This window comes from Metopolophium dirhodum, chromosome 8 (assembly GCF_019925205.1).
Source record: "Metopolophium dirhodum isolate CAU chromosome 8, ASM1992520v1, whole genome shotgun sequence".
NCBI classification, from domain to species: Eukaryota; Metazoa; Arthropoda; class Insecta; order Hemiptera; family Aphididae; genus Metopolophium; species Metopolophium dirhodum.
In genome coordinates this window covers 11,579,994-11,601,779 of record NC_083567.1, presented here as the reverse complement: position 1 = coordinate 11,601,779, position 21,786 = coordinate 11,579,994, and the positions used below count along the sequence as shown (strand labels likewise).

Here is a 21,786-nt window from a genome sequence, read left to right as displayed (position 1 = left end):
TTCAATGACAGCATATATCGTTCTAGCAAATCAATTTCTAGTAATAGCAATCTTCGTTTCCCTGTGATATTACATGGTCGAAGTATTAAGAAGAAACAAATCGAATTATTGTTAAAAAAAATAAGTATGTATGGATGAATATATATTATATTTATATATGTATGTATGCATGTATATGACGTGTGTGTAATGTGTATGTATGTATATATGTGTGAAAGCAAATATTAATCTTATTATCTATGAATTCCGAAAACGTCGAGTTTTCTAATCAGATTTTAATTGCAGGTCATGACGCGTATTTTAGAAATATGAATTCACATATATCCGGGCCATTGCTGTTGTGTTGTAAAAATTAATTGACGTCGTCGGTGGATGAGAAAAAAGTGAAAACGGCACGCGCGAGGAGCGTGTCAGATGTCGTCGGAGGGTGAAGCCGTGAAGGTATTGGCACACTCAAAGGGGAAAAAAATAACAACAAAAAACGAATAGTAAAATTCTCTTTGAACTCATCGCCCCCCCTGCGAGAAACTGTATGACGTACTGTGTATATAGTATACAATACAATAGACTATCATGGTTACACATGCATGCGTTTTGTTTTCGGGAAACTTGTAGAGGGAAATAATAGAATGATATTGCGTTTTACAACACACGCATTTGTTGTCTATGTGATACGCGCGATACAATAATACTATTATACTACGTTTGCGTTCAAAACAGACAGATATTACTGTTTTAACTGGCGGATACTACATAATATGTTGTATCGTACAACATATAATATTTTCATTAGAAGATGGGTACTTTAAATCCGCGGAAAAATCAAAATATAAAAAAAGTCATTCCCGGTGGATCAGACTGCAGTGCGTGTACAGCGCAATACAATACGAGTGTCTAATTGTTTACGATGGTGTGTCTATCTTATGTGTTATTTTTATTTTGTTGGTTCGACTATTGTGAGAAACGCTCTCGCCCACACGTACGGTGGCGATATATAAACGAAAAACGGTGCCGATGAGTGGGCTGACCAGATCGCAAGGGTTATATTCCGCTATATACTAACGCTCAGGGTTTTTACTCGCCCGCTGGGACGTCTTCGCGATAGAGAGAGACGAAAACGAATATCGTTGGCGTTGTAGTGACGTCACTAGTCGCGTATATAATGTATGTGTACAGTTAACTTTATTTCGTACACACAATTTCGGGAACGGCGGCGGAAAAATTCCATTATTTATATCACTGGCCCGTTTCTCCCGAAAGTCGAACAGCGCATAAATTGTTAAGCCGGTCCTATGACGACACGTCGCTGCTCGTCAAGCTGCAGACGGCGTGTACCAATTACTATTAATAATATGCAAAACAAACGGGTAATCTGTGCGCAAGCGCATGAGCGTATGAACATAAACATAATAATATTATAACAATTTTAGTTTTAGTGTACCGTTAGCACTTTCGTGGAAAATTTAATATTAGCTCCAACTTGGTATATTATTATATTACAATAAATAATAATATCATAGCAATATACTAATATAAAATTTATCGACAGTTTCAGCGTGTTTTATTAAAAAATCTCGCGGGAAGAAACGTAATTTTAAAAAAATCTAGTAGGTAGGTACGTTATAAGAAATTTTTTTACTTATTTTTAATATAAATAATCAAAAAATAAAGTCTAATAAAACATCATTTTTACTGTATTAAATTATTTCATATTGGTATCTTTGAACGCTTTCTGGTATCTAGCAATACAGTTTATAATTTCTGAAATATATCTAATCTTAAGCAAATAATACTAAAACAAGGTGTCTATATTATTATAGATACCTTGGTTAAAAATTTGGTACAAATTCTCAATAAGTAATAAATAACCATGCCAACGAAAATCTTACGAGAAATCGGCCAGAAACAAACTCTTGTAACCAGCGCATTAACATATTTAGGTTTTAAAAAAAAATATGTTTAAATGTTGTCGTATCTTATCTGTTGATAATACGATGGTATTATATAATAATATTATTACAACGCTGTGGAAAATGCGCCGTGATTTATAGGTACCTATGCCATATTATTATTTGAAGAGTTTGAACATAATATTATGGCGATGATATAATATACTTTTAAGTTTTCAAAAATGTATATCATGTCTGTAACTATTTAATCGCGACGCAGCGTACAACATGAATTCACATCATAGGTAGTTAATATAGTAACAGTTATACCGTGTGTACACTTTTATGGCGTCGTCGGTGTAGTCGACATTTACCAACATTTTTTGCAGTGTGGCATATTATTATACAATACGAGTAGTAAATATCCTAACGTCACAAACAGTTCACAGGACAGTGTGCAAAATTAAATGCGAGGTCCCCTTTTTTCAACAAAAAATTATGCATAATATATCGTAGGTACTGTGTTAAATCGTTGGAACCCACAAATGGTTATTTATGTCGTGCGTTAATAATTTATTAAACGCATATTATATAGTTTCTATTTCAGTTATTATGATAACAATATTTTGACGAGAATGCGTATTGAATATATATATTATAATATATAATATATTCGCATTAAATCGAACTATAATATTATAGTCTGTTGTAGGTGTTATGAGTATTATTGTTAATAACATTATAGTATAATATAGATCGATATTCCTATAGTTAAAACAGAAAGGAAAAATGAATTTATAACGAATAATAATATTTTACTGCTATATTATAGGCACTTAGAAACGCGCGCGCACACTTTCGGACAAAATAATGTGCAGCAATACCTCAAAATATATTACATTCAGCCACGGCTTCAATAATAACAGACGGTAATTATCAACATTTTGACATATTATTTACCGTCGACCTGCAGTAGTTCAGCTTTGCAGAAAATGTTTGATTATATAGCTTTGATTATTCGGAATAATAAGTGTCTACCTATACAGCTTTTGTGTCAAAGTCGTGTCCGTGGTAGATACGACTGGCAATGTCAAACTCCGAGGTAGTCGTTTCACAATCAGCATCCCACGATCGTCGCTGCTGGTAATATCCAAATGTCCAATTACAACTGTTTTATTGTAAGCCGTCGGCGCGTGATAATAATATTTCCGAAGATCCGATTCTCTAAAGGGCTGCGGCGGAAAGGCCGCCACTATTATTATATAGTTACGAAATGCAATTTCATAGTAGCTGTTTTACTTCGCCGTCCCGTTCTTTGTGAATATTGCGAAAAAGTGTCAGGACGAACCACTCGCGTCGTAAATGCCCATTGTAGGTACCCACGTAGCGTAGCGTTTTATTATTTTCTTTACGTCCCTCAAAGAATTTGTAGTCGTCTGTGTAAAAAATCTAAATAAATTTTATTTTCTCTTCACATAAAGCACAACGTAGCCGGGACTTCGCTGCGCGGGTGTATATTTCTATATTATATACGTTACCGTAACCTCGGTAATACTTACAAAGTTACCGTGTTAATTCACTTTTGTTCTGCGCGAACGGTTACGGCGTACACAATATCCAATGCACGTGGGCGAGGAATAAAATATCGACGATAATGGTCGAAAATTAAATTGGTGGTAGGTGGGTGAATGCTAAAAATATTGTGTCAACATGTCGAGAGTTCTACCGATGTGGGTCGTAACCACTCGTAATTCGTATATTATAATATACAAAACCGCAGTGTAAAGTCGAATTGAAATTGACTAGATTAATTATTTAAATTACTTGAAGTACGACTTGAAGAACGTCCATCGGTCGGCACATATCATGGCCGGGACCCCGTCCCCGCGTGTCACATCGGTATATTGTGTTTCTGTCGACCACACGTCGTGCGGTATCTAAGAAATATTTTCAGCAATTTAATTTATTATTGCGTATCCGAGTGTTTCGCTGTTGGCGCCAAAGTGTCTAGTGGGCACAGGCGAAACACGCTTATTATACGTAATTTGGCGTGTCACGCAAAGTTCGTCGTAATCGTGTTATATTAATATATAGAATATAATGTGGGTAGTAACATACAAACTAGGTCGTGTTATGTCCGTAAGATGACTTGACCGTTTGCTTATTTATCGAATATTCGGGTGTGCCATAATACCTATATTATTATATCGAAAAGACGGCGTAAGCTTAGTGATTTCGACGCTGCAGCAGATGACGTATGTCCGCGGTTAACTTTCATAGTGGCCAGCAAACGTCACACCCGGGATGTTAACAGCTATAACATCGATAGTCTCGAAAGTCTCGATAGCCTCGTACGGTCGAATTTAAATCAGTATTATAACGACTTAGAGGTTCACGATTTGTATAGTATGGACTAAACTTACGTAAAATGTCTGCGGAATACGTTAGATTTGAAACGGAGATCATCACGCAGAAATATTTTTGTTCCTATGTAATCCAAGATGATCAGCGATTAAATTAGTTAAACTGAATAATATTTATATTGTGTAGGTACTCCTAACACACCGAATGTTTTTGATTATTGCAGTTGCACATAGTTGACTTACGTCGGACCTATTATACAGTAGTTGGCGTACTGCAGATTAAAATCAGACACGACGGAACGTTGCGCATCGGAAACCTGGTAGGATTTTCTTTCACGAGAATTTCGACTTATCGCGGAGACGTTATAGAAAAGACGCTTCACGAACATTTAAACCGTACCCGACGGCCGGAAATTTAGATAAATCTATTTTCGTTTCTTTTTTTTCCTCTAGACTTTGCGGTAAAATAGCAAAATGTAAATCGAAATCGAATCACAAGAGCTGCAGTAGCTTCTGCAGTGATACTCGACCGTACAATAAGTTTTTTTGCACTCAAAAGTTATCATTGTGCGTTCGATAATAATTATAACTCATAAGTAACAGCATAATAATATATATTTGATCGCTAGTCATTTGATATTAATTTGGAAACATAAATCAATTTAATATCATATTTCATCTCATAATATAGTGATACGTGTGATAGATGCGAAGGCAAACGTCGGTTTTTCGTATGTTAAATTAATTTTTAACGTTATAATATTGCGCTCAGTCAATGAAATTATGTGGTGCAGACCATCGGTGATGTTCAAGGCAATAATTTGTGTTAATCTATCGGTATTGCATAGACTAGGACTTGGCGATCTTGGTTTTCGATTAAATATATAGCCATATCGCAATATTTACGCCAACAAAGGATACCTATATTGTTTTTGTATTATTAAAAACACGTTTATTTTAAATGTGAAAAATACTTACTTATACTTCATCCCATTTCTTTTTAATTATAATAATGTACTTCGTTTTATTTTCGTATATACAGTTATTTCACTTCGGCGGTTCATAATATGCGTATAGCATTGTATAATGTATTCTTTGTTATTATTGATGGGTTTTCAAGCGAATATGAGAGATACACTCAAAGGTACTGAAACATGTCAAAAACTTTACGCCTGATAATTTAGGTGACACTATCAGTTCTATGCCTATTTAACGATACAGGGAAAATGTTTTATATAAGCCTTTCAATACAGATAAAAGGTAAGTTTAAAAACTTCTGCATCTATGGCAGCATCTGTTTACTTTAAAATAAGCTGAAAACCACCAAACCTAGGCTTAAATCATTGGAACCTACCTGCTTCCTCAATATAGGTACCTTTACAGACTTACAGTGTATAGAACACTCTGAGTTGTTGCCCGAAAACGTATTAAAAAGAAAACACATATTATGTGTAATATTATATTGTAAAAAATATTTGGTAAATTATAAATAAAAACCTTATACCCTAAAAACATTACGTATGTACACTACAACATAAAATATATATCCACAGGTGTGCCCCCCCCCCCCCCCAGTGACACTGTAGGTATAATATATGAACAACTATTTTATAATAACACAATAAAATAAAATAATTTATAATATAATATTGTGTAATTTATATACATGATTGTTCATATTTATATTTACATTTTTTTCTGGGCTTTTTTCTGTGGCATATTTATCCAACTACCGATGTAGGTAGGACAGGTAGGTACATATTATATTATAACTATTAATAAACGTCCCTTCTGTCCAAAATATATGTTAACTATTTTGTTAGTCATAAGTTCTGGAACGATTGATTTATATTGTATACTCGACAGTACGAAAAAAAGAAATAATATTTTTTGTGTACACAAATAGAATAGTTTTATTATTGCATGACAATAGAAACGTGTAACGTGGCTCAGAGTGGCCAAACAGTTTAGTTATATTTAGGCTCAATCAGAATAAAATATTCGATTTAGATTGAAAAGAAAACACTATCATTATATATAGCGTACGGCTCAAATTGGCCGAACATATTTTTGTAAAAAAACTCAACGGCATACTACAGCTGGTGCCACGGGCGGCCGGAGATCTGTGCCGGTCACTTGCCGGAGATTTCGGCCAAGGGCCAAGGTTTTTGGGGACGTTATCTGCCTCGGCGCGCCAACACCCGGAACATACGGCCGAACCACACGCTTGACTCCACTCCATGCGGAATCGGAGTCTGGCGCGCGGTTCCAGGGTTGTTGCCGCTGAGTCCAACCCACTCACCAGATCCCCGGAACTGTTGCTCAGTTCACAACCCTCGACCGGAACCGTCTCGACTTCTTCAACCGAGCCATTGCCGTTCGGTCCGTCCTTGATATGATGACCGGTGTAAACGATGATGCCGTGCAATCCTCGTCGCCACCGGGCAACGTCGTCGTCGACCGAGCAGGTCCCTTCCACCGAAAGAATTTTCATTATTGTTATACGTAGCTACATCGTGGGCGTAACTAAGATTTTACAGGGTCCAGAGTCCTCGATAACCAAAGTTTAAAAAAAAACGTGGGGGAGAAGAAGGCAAATCTGGGTTACTTTTAAGGAAAATTTATTTAGAGGTTTCAACCCCCTTCCACCCTTCCAAGATTTTTGGGATGGTTGCGGCACAGTTTCAGCTGATCCTCAGAAAGTTTTCCAAAGTCAAATGATCTAGACAATAAAGATTATGGATGCCGTGATGACTGATGAAATGCCTGTTGATCCAGATATAGCCATATTGGTAGGTAATCTTCTTCGAATATAATTAATTATTGATGTATTGTATTCGACAATGGAAAGTGTTATCAGAAATCATATTTAAATTTTAACAGTACAGTTCTTAAGTATAAATGGAGTGCATGTCCTATAGATAATTAAGAATATTTAATGATTTTCAGAAAAATTATTGTTAAGTAGGTACCTAACCTATAGGAGGTACCTATGAAATATTTATCTATTAATTATTAAAGTATAAAATTAATTTGAATTGATTAATACAAATTTAATTAAAAGTGTCTGGTCTGTTTTGTCAAGGTTTTGTTTGGGCCTCGCAAAACCTAACAACGGCGCGGCGCGACTATACGGCCGAGTGATTTTCCCGGTTTTCTTCATGGTGATCGGTATTTGTTATAGAGACATAGACTATAATCCCAGGCGCAGATATAAAGAGGAAGGATATGGGCGAACTAACCTTTAAGCCTGAAGTACTAAAAAATATTTCACTATTGCCTACGTTATTATAATTTGTTTATTATTACATATATTATAATATACGCAATAAAAGGTAATTACGTTATTATTGTTATTTTTAATATGCATAATGTACCCATGATATATATTTTATTCGTTATAAAAACTTAAACTTATTAATGACTAGGCTTTTATGTACTTGAAATACATTTTTCGTCTAGCCCTTTCAATTTTTCATATCTATATCCAATATCCATGTCTGATCAGAGTCAATCTTAGTATGCTATCCGTTTAAAATTCATTTCAAAATAATCAAAATATGGAAATGAAGAACTATCAAAATAAAAAAATTATCACATCAAAGGTTAATTGAAAAAAAACTTATTACACATATATAGACGGTACGAAATATACGACTGTGTACATATATATTTTTTTAAATTATTTTTGTAACAATAATCGACTATCATACTTCCGTTTGAATAATATAACTAAACACATGTGTAGGTGTGCAAATACGATATAGTTTATATTAATATTTGCACGCAAAGTTTACGTACATGATCATTTTGATATTAACGTATGAGTATTGAGTACTATAATATATGTGTATAGTGTGTTTCAAAACGTACACCAAATTTTGAACGTCTATAAATATAATGTATTTCCGTAAAAACACCAAAATAAAAATTATATTCAGAAGAAGTTTGGGCTTAAACATGAAAAAAAATGATCAGACATGACCCCTTTCCTATTAGCATTACAGGTGATCCATTCGTTCCATGAAATTGACCACCACCTGATTAGATGAGATGTCCAATCAACTTCGTTGAAGACATGTCGAATTTCTTGCTTGAGTTTCAAAATATTTCGGACTTTGTTCTGGTAAACTCGTGTCTTAGAGTGCCTCTATAAAAAAAATCAAACAGTGTTGTGTCGCAAGATCGCCAAAAATAATGACCTTTTCAAATCCGTCATTCTTTTTGGGAAGCCTATATTAATATAGTAAAATAAAATATATTATTGAATATTATTGCAATGTTTTACTGTATATTATGGATTGAAATAACAGGAGACGTCCGTTTGTTGTATAACCTATAGCGATTTTAGATTTTGAGTGGAGCAAAAATGTATTTATTTTACGGCAATGATGAGTGTTATTTTTTTGTGTCTAGGAACACTTTTTTCGGTTGGAAAATGCTGCAATCATGAACTTTGGTTTTTGCAGTTTTTGTATAAAATTTGAATTTAGTTGGTACATCCGAGTGATACAAACTAAAAATTGAAAATACTCGGCATTTTTTTAAAAAACAAAAACTAAACATTACTATTATTGTTTATTAACTAGGTATTGGTTATTAAAATGATTGTTTGATAATCTTGCAGGGAAACAAACAATTAGACCGTCTTCACTAAAAAAGTTTTTTCGTCGGATAAAATATTATGATTTATCATTGAATTCGACACATCCGTCCACTGAATGATGCGGGGTACACTCGACTCGCTCTATTACACAGCAGAGCGGTAACCTACGTTTCCCATTTTTTTTCCGTTTATAATTCGGTGAAAATATCCCTTTCGAGTGTTTGTGGCACCAGGCCCTTCAATAATACCTACGTATAATATCATCAATACCGGAAACGACGTAGTAAACGTTACGACGTAAAATACCACACCCTATTTGGACTTATGATTACGTCTTGGTCTCGCTGTTGTGTACATTTGAGACTCGCTGTTTTTTCCTCTCTGTCTCCACGTTTCAATATAAAACCGCTCGTACAATACGCAGCAGTTAGGTACGTCGAGTTATATTATTTCGTCGTACTAACGAATCGTCGTCGCCCGGAGACATTCGACCGTCGCGCCGCCGTGTAGCGCGTTGTACGTTTATTATTATCATTATTATTATTATTATCATTATTATTATTGTTATTATTGTTATTGTGACCGTTATAACGACACACGCGTATTATAATATTCTATTACGCTCTCCCGTAGCCGGTCGGCACGCGATGTTATCAAAAAAAAAATAATCAAAAAAACCACCGTCGACGACGACGATTGCGCACAGAGTTTCGTCCGGATTTTGCTATTCGGACATTCCTCGTCGTTATTGTAGTGAACACGGCGGCGGAACTCGTATGGCGTCATTGAGTGTGCGTGTATAATATTGTCGTAGTCCAATGTTATATATTTTATAGGAGAGCGCGACCCGTATTCGTATGCTCTATTGAATTTTCCCCGGCAAAACGCTGGCGCACGATATTTTCTGATGACAAACGCACGCACACTTGGGCCCGGCGCCGACTCCTCGCGAATGCCTCGAATATCCGTTTCGTAAACTACGCGTACCGCGCGCGCGTCTCTATTATATTCCGCCGCAGCGCCAAAAAATGCGTTCCGTTTCCGGTGACGACGACGTGATATATTATATTATTATTATTATCATACAGACACTCACACACACACACACACACACACACACACACACACACACATTTATGTATACGGTTCCGCTTTGCTAACGACGAATTTACATGTAAACGCGCGCGAACGAAAGCATTAATACGGCGTGCATGATATTGTGAATGTAGGTACGTATTACGTATAATATAATATAATGTGTGTGTGTGTGTGTGTGCGTATTATATTATTATAAGTTCCACATAATGAACTTTGTTTAAGTAGCTCGTGTATATGAAATGGGGTCGGTTTTTAAAAGCGTGTCTGAAAGGTAAAACAAAAATTTACCTTTTCAAATTAGAGCAACGCGTTGCACCTCTCACCCATCTCGTATACCATCTACCTACCAATATAATAATAATATTGTGCATAGTAATAATAATAACATGTACAACACAAGAGAGCAAAACGTACATTATAAAAATAGTCCGTCGTCGTCGTAACATTAAAAGGTCACTTTTTATTCGAGTGTAAGAAACTCGTTAACCGGCTAAGCGTTTTAAATTATTTTTCCGACTACATCGCGATTACGATACGGGCCGTACAACCAACTACAAACCTCCGGTACGAAGTCCTATAATAACATTGCGGTTCATGTGAATTTATTTACGCTGCTCAAACGCATATTACTATATACATAGTATTTTAAAGTCTTTGGGACCACCGTACTGTCTCTCATACAACGGCAGGCCTAGGCGTATAGCAATACGACGCCGGTCGTAACAATATTCTGCTTCGTAGATCTGTGGTATGACACCTCATCAAGTTTCAACAGAAGCGTCAATACGCTTTCCTAATATTGTAATTTCATTGCTATTAAAATAAGTCGCGGGTCCGACGTTTGTAGTGGATGCAGGGTGTGTATTGAGTATTCTAACGAATTATTTGAAAAATTCTTCATTGCCCTGTCCGAAATAAAATCAAAGCACAAATAATATTTTTGTGTTGTAACTTATAAACAGTATGATTTGCGGTCAGTATATATTTTGATTTATTTTGAACTTTTATTCAGGTCCATTTTCGTTGTGATGGTCCAACAATATCGAACACTATACCAATATTATACAACTACAAAACTCCGGAACGAAGTCCTATATGAAAAAAATTCGATACGCGGTCATATTAAAATTTATTTACGGGGCTCGACTGTGTACTTACATAGTACTTTAGAGTCTGTGGAACCATCGAACTGTCTCTCGCAGTACGGTATAGGTCCGAGACGCATACGACGCAATCGCAACAATATTTCGCTTCGTAAATTAGCGGTATAACACATCGCCACTATATCTGGTTTATAATATTCATAACGTTTTGACAAAAGTATCACTGCGCTGCCCTAATAATATTATAATACTAACGTGAAATACACTCTGTGACCTAATATAGTATTAATGGAGTTGTATGTAAATCACGAAATAAAAACTGTTAAATGTCCGTCGGCGTTTTACAGCAATGTTTTTCCGCTCATTCCAATTAAAAGAAGTCGTAAGACCGTCGTTTGAAGGGGTAAAGGGGGTGCAGGGTGTGCACTGTGCATTCTAACACATTATTTGAAATACTCCTTCATTGGTCTGCTGAAAATAAAACCATTACACAGATAACATGTGTATTAAATAATATTATGATATTAAATAGTCTCAGTATCTTGTAACTTTTAAAAACCATTTTCGATGTGATAGTCCAACAATTGACCACTACTAAGATAAAACTGATAACAGTAATATGCATATTATATATTATAAAGAACAAAATATAATGATGAAGAAAGAGTCTGTAGATGGCACATTGTTGTTTTTGATACCTACGAAAATGTATTACAACCACGGGACATTAAAAGTCCAGTTTTTTAAATAATATAATTCAATCATTCTGCAATTCGTACAAAAAATATGTAGTATAACAAGCATATTATGTAATGACATGTATCTTATACATAAAAAGACTAGATGGTGTGGGAAAGTACCAGCGTCGATAATCTTAAAGTTATAATCATTAAGTCATGTTAATATAAGAAATCACACAAATTAATAATTTTCCATAATTGCTTACATTTTAAAACTAATCGCTTACACTTACGCCTAACTCTATTGAGTATAAATGTGTGATAATATTGTAAACTGTGTGGCCTGCCAACATTTTGGCACCAAAAATTAAAAAACTGATTAAAATATAAAATTTGAAAGGAGAACAGAAGAACATTATGGTTGGTAACCGTTTTATTTTTACACTCGATAAATATTTCGTGTCGATTTTTATCCACAAATTACACAACTGAAATAAATGAAAAAAAAATACTAGAATTACGTGTCGACTAAAAATCAAACTGCAAAACCGATTATTATTAGTTTATTAACTATGAATATTATAATGTCGCACATCGCCGGTTGTGTTTTACTAAATGTTAGAAACCTACTGATTTGGACCATTCTGTTTTGAATCACGAGATTTGAATATCGGACACGCGTTAAACGTAGTTTTTAATATTCAAACAAACTGGATACAAATAATAATTAATACAAAAATACTCATTCGTTTAGTGCTTTAGTTAATTCGTGCCATTCGTGGTTCGTCTAAGACGATCATTGTTTATCGTGCCTAAGCGTGCAAAACGCTACAGTTTTCCACTACATTTATGTACTGCAGAGTTGGTTAATAGCGTTAAGCATGCACACCTGCCGTTATGTACCTAAATAATATAATTATGTATTCAATTCAAATTTATGAAAATTAAGAAATTTGGTTGTAAAATATTGATTGCAAATTTATGTTTGTAGTAGGTACCTATAGTAATAAATCTAATAATAGTTACGACATTACGTTGAGACCATATTTATATTGTTTTGATTTGTTGTATCGTGTTTTAAGTAGGTACTTACCTAGTGTTTCAAGGCGATAAAAACTTTTTATTTTGAAACAAAAACAACCATTTTTTGTTTTGTAAATTATTGTCGAGCGCGTGATCTTTTCAAAATTTCAAATTATATAATTGTTTCATTCAATATTTAAATGAATGGTTTTTTATAGTTATAAAACCGTATGTTAGTACTAGGGATACAAGTGCTTAGTATCTTGGTTTTGTATAAAATATAGGAAATATGTGAATATGTGAATATTTAATGTAGTATTAATATATTATACTTAAGACAGATTATATATATATCAACATACAAATATCCGACTGTTTATATTATAATAATATTAATTATAGTGAGTTAATGCTTCTTATGTATTAGAAAATACAAAGTAGTAAACAATTTAAACACAAATTCACGAATGACAACTACTACTGATGGACTTGGGGTGTTGGGTGGAGGAAGCGGGTGATATACACAGGTAATACAAATAATTAAAATATAATTAGTTAAATAGTGGCCTAAAAAATTAACATTTAACGAATATTCCAGATAAATCATAAAAAATACTAACTATATAAACAGTAGAACTATTATTGGATTTGGTGGATTGTATAAAATTGTGATATTAACTTTAAGCTTCACTAAAAAAAACAAAAAATCTTTTCTTAGAAATATATATTTACTTACTGTTCGATCCGTTTGATAACAGAATTGCCGCCGTCGGTGGTCACGCTCAGCCGACCGCCGCATCAACCATGTTCGTGTGCGCTGCGCGCCGGCAGCCGCAAGGTTGGCAATACTACCGGTGACCGTTACCGGTGCTCGGCGCAGGCGAGCTCGGTCGTCCGCGCCACACTCTCCGTCTTAACGGTTTTTCGACAGCTCGTCGATACGTTTTGTGCTCGGCTCGCTCGCCCGTCCGCCATCTTTTCCCGTTTGAAAGTGCGACGCAAAAACGTGGTCTACCATCTAGAGGTTGTTCGGCCGATTAGCCGTTTTATTGTGTTTGATCTTTGTTAGTGTTTCGGTGTCGTTCAGTTCTGATCCGCGTACGTCGGTAGATACACCGCGTATCCGTGTACGCAGGCGAACACTCGTTGCTCCACCTCACGTCGGTGCACGCATTCGTACCGGTGTTTAAACCTCCCGCATAGCAGCTCCGCAATTCCAGTACAGCAGCTCCGCCATCGCCGTTCATCAGCTCAAGACATCTGCCAGGGAGGCAGCTCAGTCGGTGTTCCCCGTCCCCCCTGAATTTGTTGTTATATAATTGTTTGTACCCATTGCTCGTGTTGTACAATAATACATGCGCCTGATAGTAAAACCATTTGTTATTATTCGATGTTATATTAATTGCCCTACTCCACAACAACCCTGAGGACCTTGTACCAGGCGATATCCGATTTTAAGGATCGTCGGGTCAACATTTTGGTAGCAGAGCGTGGTTGGTTGGTCCATCAACAGATCTGGTACTCAGGATTCGCGTGAGTAATGCATTTTGTTCTTAGCTTTGGTGGATGAGTATAAGGTGTACATTTATTTATCCTTTCCCTCATTCCTATCGATAGTAGGTACCTATCACTCGGCAAGAGAACAGTAATTTAACTCAACCGACTGTTCAGTCATTACTTAATGGTTTTATTTATTGCTAATAATATAAGTCAGATTTATTATTTAGTGTTGAGTATTATTTACTGTATTCGGGCTCATGCGTTAGCATCTGTGGTAGCGTTATTGAATTTAAATTTACTTTAATTACCTATTACAATTAATTAAATTATGTTATTATACGGTGCTCTCTGGGTCAATTTATTTATTGTTTAGTAATTGTATTATTTATGGGTAATAACACAGGGTATTTGCTAGTATAGGTTTTTCACTAGTTGCTGGTCTAGTTAGCACCTACCTCATTGGTTATACTATTGATTTGGGTTTTTTATTATTATTATTTTGTTGTCATGATATTGACACCTGGGTTTTGATAGTATTACCTTAAGTGCAGTAGCTTTAATTGCATTATATAGTATAAGCTTTAGGTGTGCGTCGTGAGTCGGGCCAAGGATCAGGTATTGTACTACCACTCAATATATTATTATTTGATTGTTTTATATTATCTAGGTTGCTCAATTGAGGGTTTTATAGCACATGATTGGTTATTTAACTTGTTCTTAGTTAGTATAATTAATTAAATATTATATTTAGCACTGTGTCACCTGGGTACACCTGAGTTCTATTCAAGTTTATAATAGTTAGGTGCTCTCCTGTTGTTTGGACTTGTTTTAACTGTTAATAGTTATGATACTGTTGGTTGGTTAGTGTTTGTTTTGGGCGTTTGCTTAGTTATTGTCTACATCATCGCTACCCCCTATTCATATTGTTTTTTAATTGACTCGCTTATAGTCTTTTGATATTGTTCATCCGGTAGTCATTTATTTTACTCATTCAGAGTGGACTGATGTGTACCTACATAGGTACTGCCTTTATAAACTATAGCATTTGACGTTTAAGTCAGCATTTAATTGTTTTTGGTTTTTTATTCGGCATCGTTGATCAACGTTTGTACTGTGTGGTATCAGTATTAGTGATCTTTTGGTTTTAGTTGGCTTTTGATCATATCCTTCAAGTGCCATTGACTTCAATTAGCAATTTGTTCTCGTTCTAGTTCAATATTGTTATTCTCTTGCATTGTAAATTACTGGTGTAGGTAATATAATGGCTGGGGAACGTGATGCTCGTGCGAAGGAGCGTGCAACCCTACGTAGGGACCAAGCCATCGCTCGGATTCGTCAGATACATGTATTGGCTACAAGCTCAGCCACCGATGAAGCTAGTCGAGCTCAATTAGCTGTGGCTATTGTTGACATTGATAGTTTGTGGGCCAACTTTATTGTTGAGAATAACAACCTTCTAGAAATACTTTCCGAATTGGATTTGTTGGGGGAGTTTTCTGTGAATGTAGAAATTGAGACCCGTGCTTTGGTGGTAGAAGCTAAGGCCTTGTATAAGGCATCTCAACCAACTTCCGCCTTTAGCGTCGGTACGGTTCAACAAGTATCGTACGAGGGTATAGTTGACCAAGCAAGTTCTTCTGCTGAGGGGTCATCTAAGGACTGCTCAGCTCCCTACACACCGATGGCTGTGACACCTATGAGGTTGCCTGAAATCCCTCTACCGACTTTTGATGGTGAATGTCAGAATTGGCCAGCCTTTAGGGACATGTTCGGCAACATGGTGGCCAACAACGATAAGATTCCAAATGTTACCAAGTTCTATTATCTGGTAGGATGTTTACATTCTGATCCGCAGGAAGTCATAAAGGGATTTTCGATATCGAATGAGTCTTTTACTCTGGCTTGGGATGCGTTGATCGAACGTTACGATAAACCACGTAGGCTGGCATCATCAATAATTGATAAATTGATAGCCGCGCCGGTCGCGAGTTCTGAAAATCTTGCAGCTCTGCAAACCTTTATGTCAGTCTTCGACGAGAACATCACGATCCTGGAGTCGCTTCAGATCCCGGATCTAGCGTCGTTCCTGTTGTTTTCATTGGCTGCCAGGTGTCTACCTACAATCTCGAGGCGTCTTTTCGAGGCTGAAAATGTTAAGGAATATCCGTCGATCCAGAGCGTGATCAAGTTCGTTAAAACGAGAATCCAGGTCCTTGAAAATGCAGGGGTAAAACCGACAGGAAGCTCCTCCAAGTCGGCCAACCCCAGGAAAGCTGGTTTTCCTCGGGAATCGAAGACCACACTAGTATCGACGTCCAAACCTCTTTCGGCCAAACATAATTTGTCCAAAGCTGCGTCAACCAAATCTACTTCGGCGTCATGTTACGTTTGCTCCGGTGCTCACCAGCTAGCTGATTGTGCGAAATTTAAGGCTTGCTCAGTCGATGAACGCTACAAGGTAGTGTGCACGCATCGCCTTTGCATGGTCTGCTTGCTCCCCGGGCACATGTCGTTCAAGTGCTCTTCTTCGTGCTCCATATGCAAGAGGCGCCATCATGCGCTACTACATCGAGATCAGGAACCGTCGAATTCCGCTCCTCCAGCCGCCATGTTAGGTCGACAACAAGCTCCAACGGTCCTGCTCGGGACGGCCTTGGTCCATGTTCGAGATACAATTGGCAGTTGCCGGACGGTGCGTGCGCTGATCGACTCGGCCTCGCAGATCAGTGCAATCACATCGGCTTGCTGCAACCGCTTGGGATTACAGCCCTCGCGATGGACAGTACCCGTAACTGGTCTTTCCGGTCAGAAGGTCCCGGATGTGCAGGGTATCGTTCAGCTGACGATCCAGCCAAGGGATAAGCCAACGCCAGCTATCAAGGTCAAGCCGTGGGTACTCTCTGCCATCACGTCTGATATGCCAGCTCGACAATTACCAGTTCAGGTACGAGCCAAATGCAGCCATCTGACATTGGCAGACCCAAGCTTCGATGAACCGGCTCCAGTCGAGATGCTTATTGGCGCCGATATATTTCCCCAAGTATGGAAGAACAAGTGCAGTTCGTTGGGTCCAGGTTTCCCTTCCGCTTACAGCTCGGTATTTGGTTGGGTGCTGATTGGTCCAGTTCAGGAGCATCCAGATATTGGTGCACAGGCCATGTTGGTATCGCTGGTATCGTCCATGGAATCCATCATGGAAAGGTTTTGGAAGGTAGAGGAACCTGAAGCTGCTCCGCCTCAGTTCACCGAAGACGGATTGTGTGAAGAATTGTTTAACTCGGAGATGCGCAGGGATGCTCGAGGTCGGTTCGCGGTACCTCTTCCCTTCCGCACAGGCCGTCCATTAAAAGATTTTCCTGGTTCACGGCAAGTGGCGTTAAACAGATTCCTGCAGCTGGAGAGAAAACTATCATCCGATGAAGTCCTTTACAATACATACCGCAAATTCATGCTCGATTATGAGAGACTAGGTCATATGACTCTCGCAGAAGGTCCCGGTCAATATTTCATTCCCCATCATGCGATTCAGAAGTCCGAAGGGGACAGTGTCAAATTGAGAGTGGTGTTTGATGCGTCGGCAAAGTGCCATTCGGGTGTCTCTCTCAACCAATGTTTGTTGGTCGGGCCGAAACTGCAGCAAGATATCGTTGATGTTTTGATTGGATTCCGCGTACACAAAGTGGCCTTCACCACGGATATATGCAAGATGTATCGCCAGATTGAGGTGCTGCCTCAATACCGGGGTTACCAATACATCCTGTGGAGGGAATCGCCACAAGCTTCGCTAAAAGAGTATACACTTAATACAGTCACGTATGGAGTAAATAGTGCGCCCTATTTGGCGTTGCGAGTCCTCCGCTACATCGCCGACACGGAATGTGAAAGTTTTCCGGATGTGAAAGGAGCTCTGCGTCATCAGACTTATATGGATGATATATGTGTGGGTGCAGAGTCGTTGGAAGCTGCTAAAACGCTTCAGTTGAATCTAATCAACACTCTCGCCAGATCCGGTTTGGAGTTAAAGAAGTGGGCCAGCAATACGCCAGAATTGTTGGAACAACTACGTCCTGAAGATTGCTCCGGAGATCCGCTGGCATTTGAGCAAAATGATGCTACGCACGTCGTATTGGGAATGCGGTGGAATCACGATCAAGATTATTTCTCCTTCGGCATTAACAATTTCAAGATGATTCCTACCAAACGTGGAGTGTTGTCGATGATTGCCAGAATCTTTGATCCTTTAGGCCTGTTGGCGCCGGCAACGTTCTATGCCAAGTCGATCATGCAACGGGTGTGGGTCGCACAGATTAGTTGGGACGATCAACTGCCATCAGATATAGCTGAAGATTGGTGTGACTTCTATCATTCTTTAGGTTGGCTGGTCGGAATGAAGATTCCACGCTACATCGGTTGTTCCGCTGGATGTAGCTATGATTTGTGCGGTTTCTCTGACGCGTCCACGAAAGGGTATGCAGCGGTCGCTTACCTCCGTGTCACTGCAAAGTCAGGAAGTGTTGATGTCTATCTTCTAGGGTCCAAAACGAAGTTGGCTCCAATGAAAACCTCGACGATCCCACGGCTCGAACTGAGCGGAGCGGTGCTACTTGCTCTATGGCTGGGAAGAATCAAACGCGCTCTGGAGCCTCAACTAGAGATTTCGAATGTCTTCGCTTGGTCGGACTCGACCATTGTGCTCTCATGGTTGGGCAACACTCATACCTCGTTTAAGACTTTCGTATCCAACCGTATCTTCCAAATTCAAACCACGATTCCTGTTTGCCAGTGGTTACATGTTCGGTCGGAGAATAACCCTGCAGATTGTGCTTCTCGGGGACTTCGCCCGTCTGAACTCAAGGAGGCGACATTGTATTGGAAGGGACCTACCTTTCTGTTATCGAGTGCCGACAGTTGGTCAACGGGAGTTGGCAGAATATCTCTGGATCAGCTGCCGGAGGTGCAGCCTGCATGTGTAGTGGCGCAAAGCCACCCTCCAGAAGAATGGTATGCTCGGTTCTCTTCTTTCGACCATATGATCCGGGTAGTAGCTCGACTTCGCCGGTTCATATCGAGGTGTCGTAAGATGGATGTCGAAACCGGGTTCTTGAAGCAGTCCGAGCTCGACGCTGCTCTAATCATGGTCGTGAAAAGCGCACAGAACTGCTTTTTCCGTGAAGTCATCAGCAATTTAACACGTGGCGAGGAAGTTCAGCGTAAGGGTATTGCTCGCCTTTCTCCGTTCTTGGACTCGCTCGGGGTAGTCCGTGTAGGAGGTCGCCTCCAAAACACAAATTGGTCCGAACGTCGAAGGCACCCGATGCTGATACCGAAGGAAGCTCACTTGGCAGTGCTTGTGACTCGCCATTGGCATAGCTACGCATGCCATGCCGGTCCGCGGTTATTAACCGCACTTGTTCAGAGACGTTTTTGGGTAGTTGGCATTCGCCTTGTGGTCCATCGGGTGATTCGCAGATGCATAATTTGCGCTAGGACCAAGCCCGTAAATCCTCAACCAATGATGGCTGATCTGCCTAGGTTTCGTGTCCAGGAAGCTCATCCGTTTTCTGTAGTTGGGATAGACTATGCCGGTCCCTTGCAGATGAAGGAACTTAGCCTGCGAAAGGCACGTATCGTGAAGGTATACATCGCAGTATTTGTGTGTATGACCACCAAAGCGGTGCACTTAGAACCGGTATCGGCCCTTTCGACTGAGGCCTTTCGGTTAACGCTAGATAGATTCGTGGCTCGTCGTGGTCTACCGTTGTCGATCTACTCCGATTGTGGCACCAACTTTGTCGGTGCAGCGAGGCAGCTGCGACAATTAGTCAATCATCCGGATACTAGGGATCAGTTATCCGGGCATATTGCGTGCGAGTGGCATTTCAATCCCCCTGGTGCTCCCCACTTCGGAGGAATTTGGGAAGCCGCCGTGAAATCGGCCAAGTCGTTGCTTTTACGTGCCATGAATTCCCAAGTTTGGACGTTAGAGGAATTCACAACGGTGTTATGTCGGGTAGAGGCTGCTTTGAACTCGCGTCCTTTAGTACCAGCATCATCTGATCCAAATGACTTAGAGTGCTTAACACCCGGTCATTTTTTAGTTGGTCGTCCTCTGATGTCAATTCCGGAACCTGTGTTGGACAGTGCGCAAACGGGACTGCAGACTCGCTGGAAGCTCCTCCAGCAGTCTTTCCAGTACTTTTGGCGACGTTGGTCTCAAGAATATCTGAATACCCTCCAAGTTCGTGGAAAGTGGACTAAAGATAGCAACAACGTCGAAGTTGGTAATATGGTGGTAGTAAAAATTAGCGATACCCCCCCTCTTACTTGGCCTTTAGGTAGGGTGATTGAGGTGTATCCGGGCACAGATAATATAGTGCGGGTGGCAAAGGTAAGGACCAACCAGGGAGTGTTCACTAGACCAGTTGTAAAGTTAGTACCGTTACCTACGGAATTGTAAAACACGATAGGTATTAATAGATGTATTTCCGTCCTCTAGCTCCCTTTGCACCCTTATACTCGTCTGCTACGACTGGGATCATTATGTGTTATAAATTGTGATTAATTGTTTTGACCAGCCATCACGCCTGCTCCGGATGATGGGTCGGTTGCTCCACCTCTGGATCCAGTGGGGTATGGCAAATGTTTTTGTTTTTACATTTGCTTATTTTCAGTTATGTTGTTGTTATTAAATTGTTATTTCTTATTGATGATAAAAAGAAAATATTGTAACTAAAGACTGATGATTAATTTTGTATGTTTTGTTGTAAATATTGTTATTTTAGTTCAGCTAAGGCCGTAGCTCAGGGTAATGCTACCTAATGAAATTAATTTGTTATATTTTCAAACAAAAATAATAATGTTAAAGATGTTGTTCCTTTGTAAAAAAAAATCGATCACCGTTCTGGGCTGCTCAACTGCTCCGTTCATCTGCTCAACTGCTCCGTCCAACTGCTCCGTTCATTTGCTCAACTGCTCCGTTCATCTGCTCAACTGCTCTGTTCATCTGCTCAACTGCTCCGTTCATCTGCTCAACTGCTCTGTTCATCTGCTTAACTGCTCCGTTCATCTGCTCAACTGCTCCGTACATTGCTCCCAGCTCCAACATCATCTAGCACAGCTCGAACTTCTTATTCCAAGTTAGCTGGAACTTGCAAGGGGGAGTATGTTCGATCCGTTTGATAACAGAATTGCCGCCGTCGGTGGTCACGCTCAGCCGACCGCCGCATCAACCATGTTCGTGTGCGCTGCGCGCCGGCAGCCGCAAGGTTGGCAATACTACCGGTGACCGTTACCGGTGCTCGGCGCAGGCGAGCTCGGTCGTCCGCGCCACACTCTCCGTCTTAACGGTTTTTCGACAGCTCGTCGATACGTTTTGTGCTCGGCTCGCTCGCCCGTCCGCCATCTTTTCCCGTTTGAAAGTGCGACGCAAAAACGTGGTCTACCATCTAGAGGTTGTTCGGCCGATTAGCCGTTTTATTGTGTTTGATCTTTGTTAGTGTTTCGGTGTCGTTCAGTTCTGATCCG

At 39.1% G+C, this 21,786-nt stretch overlaps 1 protein-coding gene across 1 annotated transcript; it reads left to right on the top strand.

Annotated features, from left to right (window-relative positions):
- The first annotated feature begins 6,990 nt into the window (after nt 1-6,990).
- LOC132951318 (uncharacterized) lies at nt 6,991-21,081 on the top strand. Its single transcript, XM_061023145.1, has 3 exons — nt 6,991-7,044; nt 15,503-20,691; nt 21,045-21,081. The coding sequence occupies exons 1-3, from the start codon at nt 6,991-6,993 to the stop codon at nt 21,079-21,081; spliced, it is 5,280 nt and encodes a 1,759-aa protein (XP_060879128.1).
- The last annotated feature ends 705 nt before the right edge of the window (nt 21,082-21,786 follow it).

Bases quoted from the DNA above. Each gene is read 5' to 3' on its own strand.
- LOC132951318 (XM_061023145.1), top strand. From the start codon at position 6,991: ATGGATGCCGTGATGACTGATGAAATGCCTGTTGATCCAGATATAGCC. The intron at 7,045-15,502 runs GTAGGTAATCTT...CTTGCATTGTAA, and splicing joins ATCCAGATATAGCCATATTG to ATTACTGGTGTAGGTAATAT. The intron at 20,692-21,044 runs GTTAGTACCGTT...TTGTTATTTTAG, and splicing joins TTCACTAGACCAGTTGTAAA to TTCAGCTAAGGCCGTAGCTC.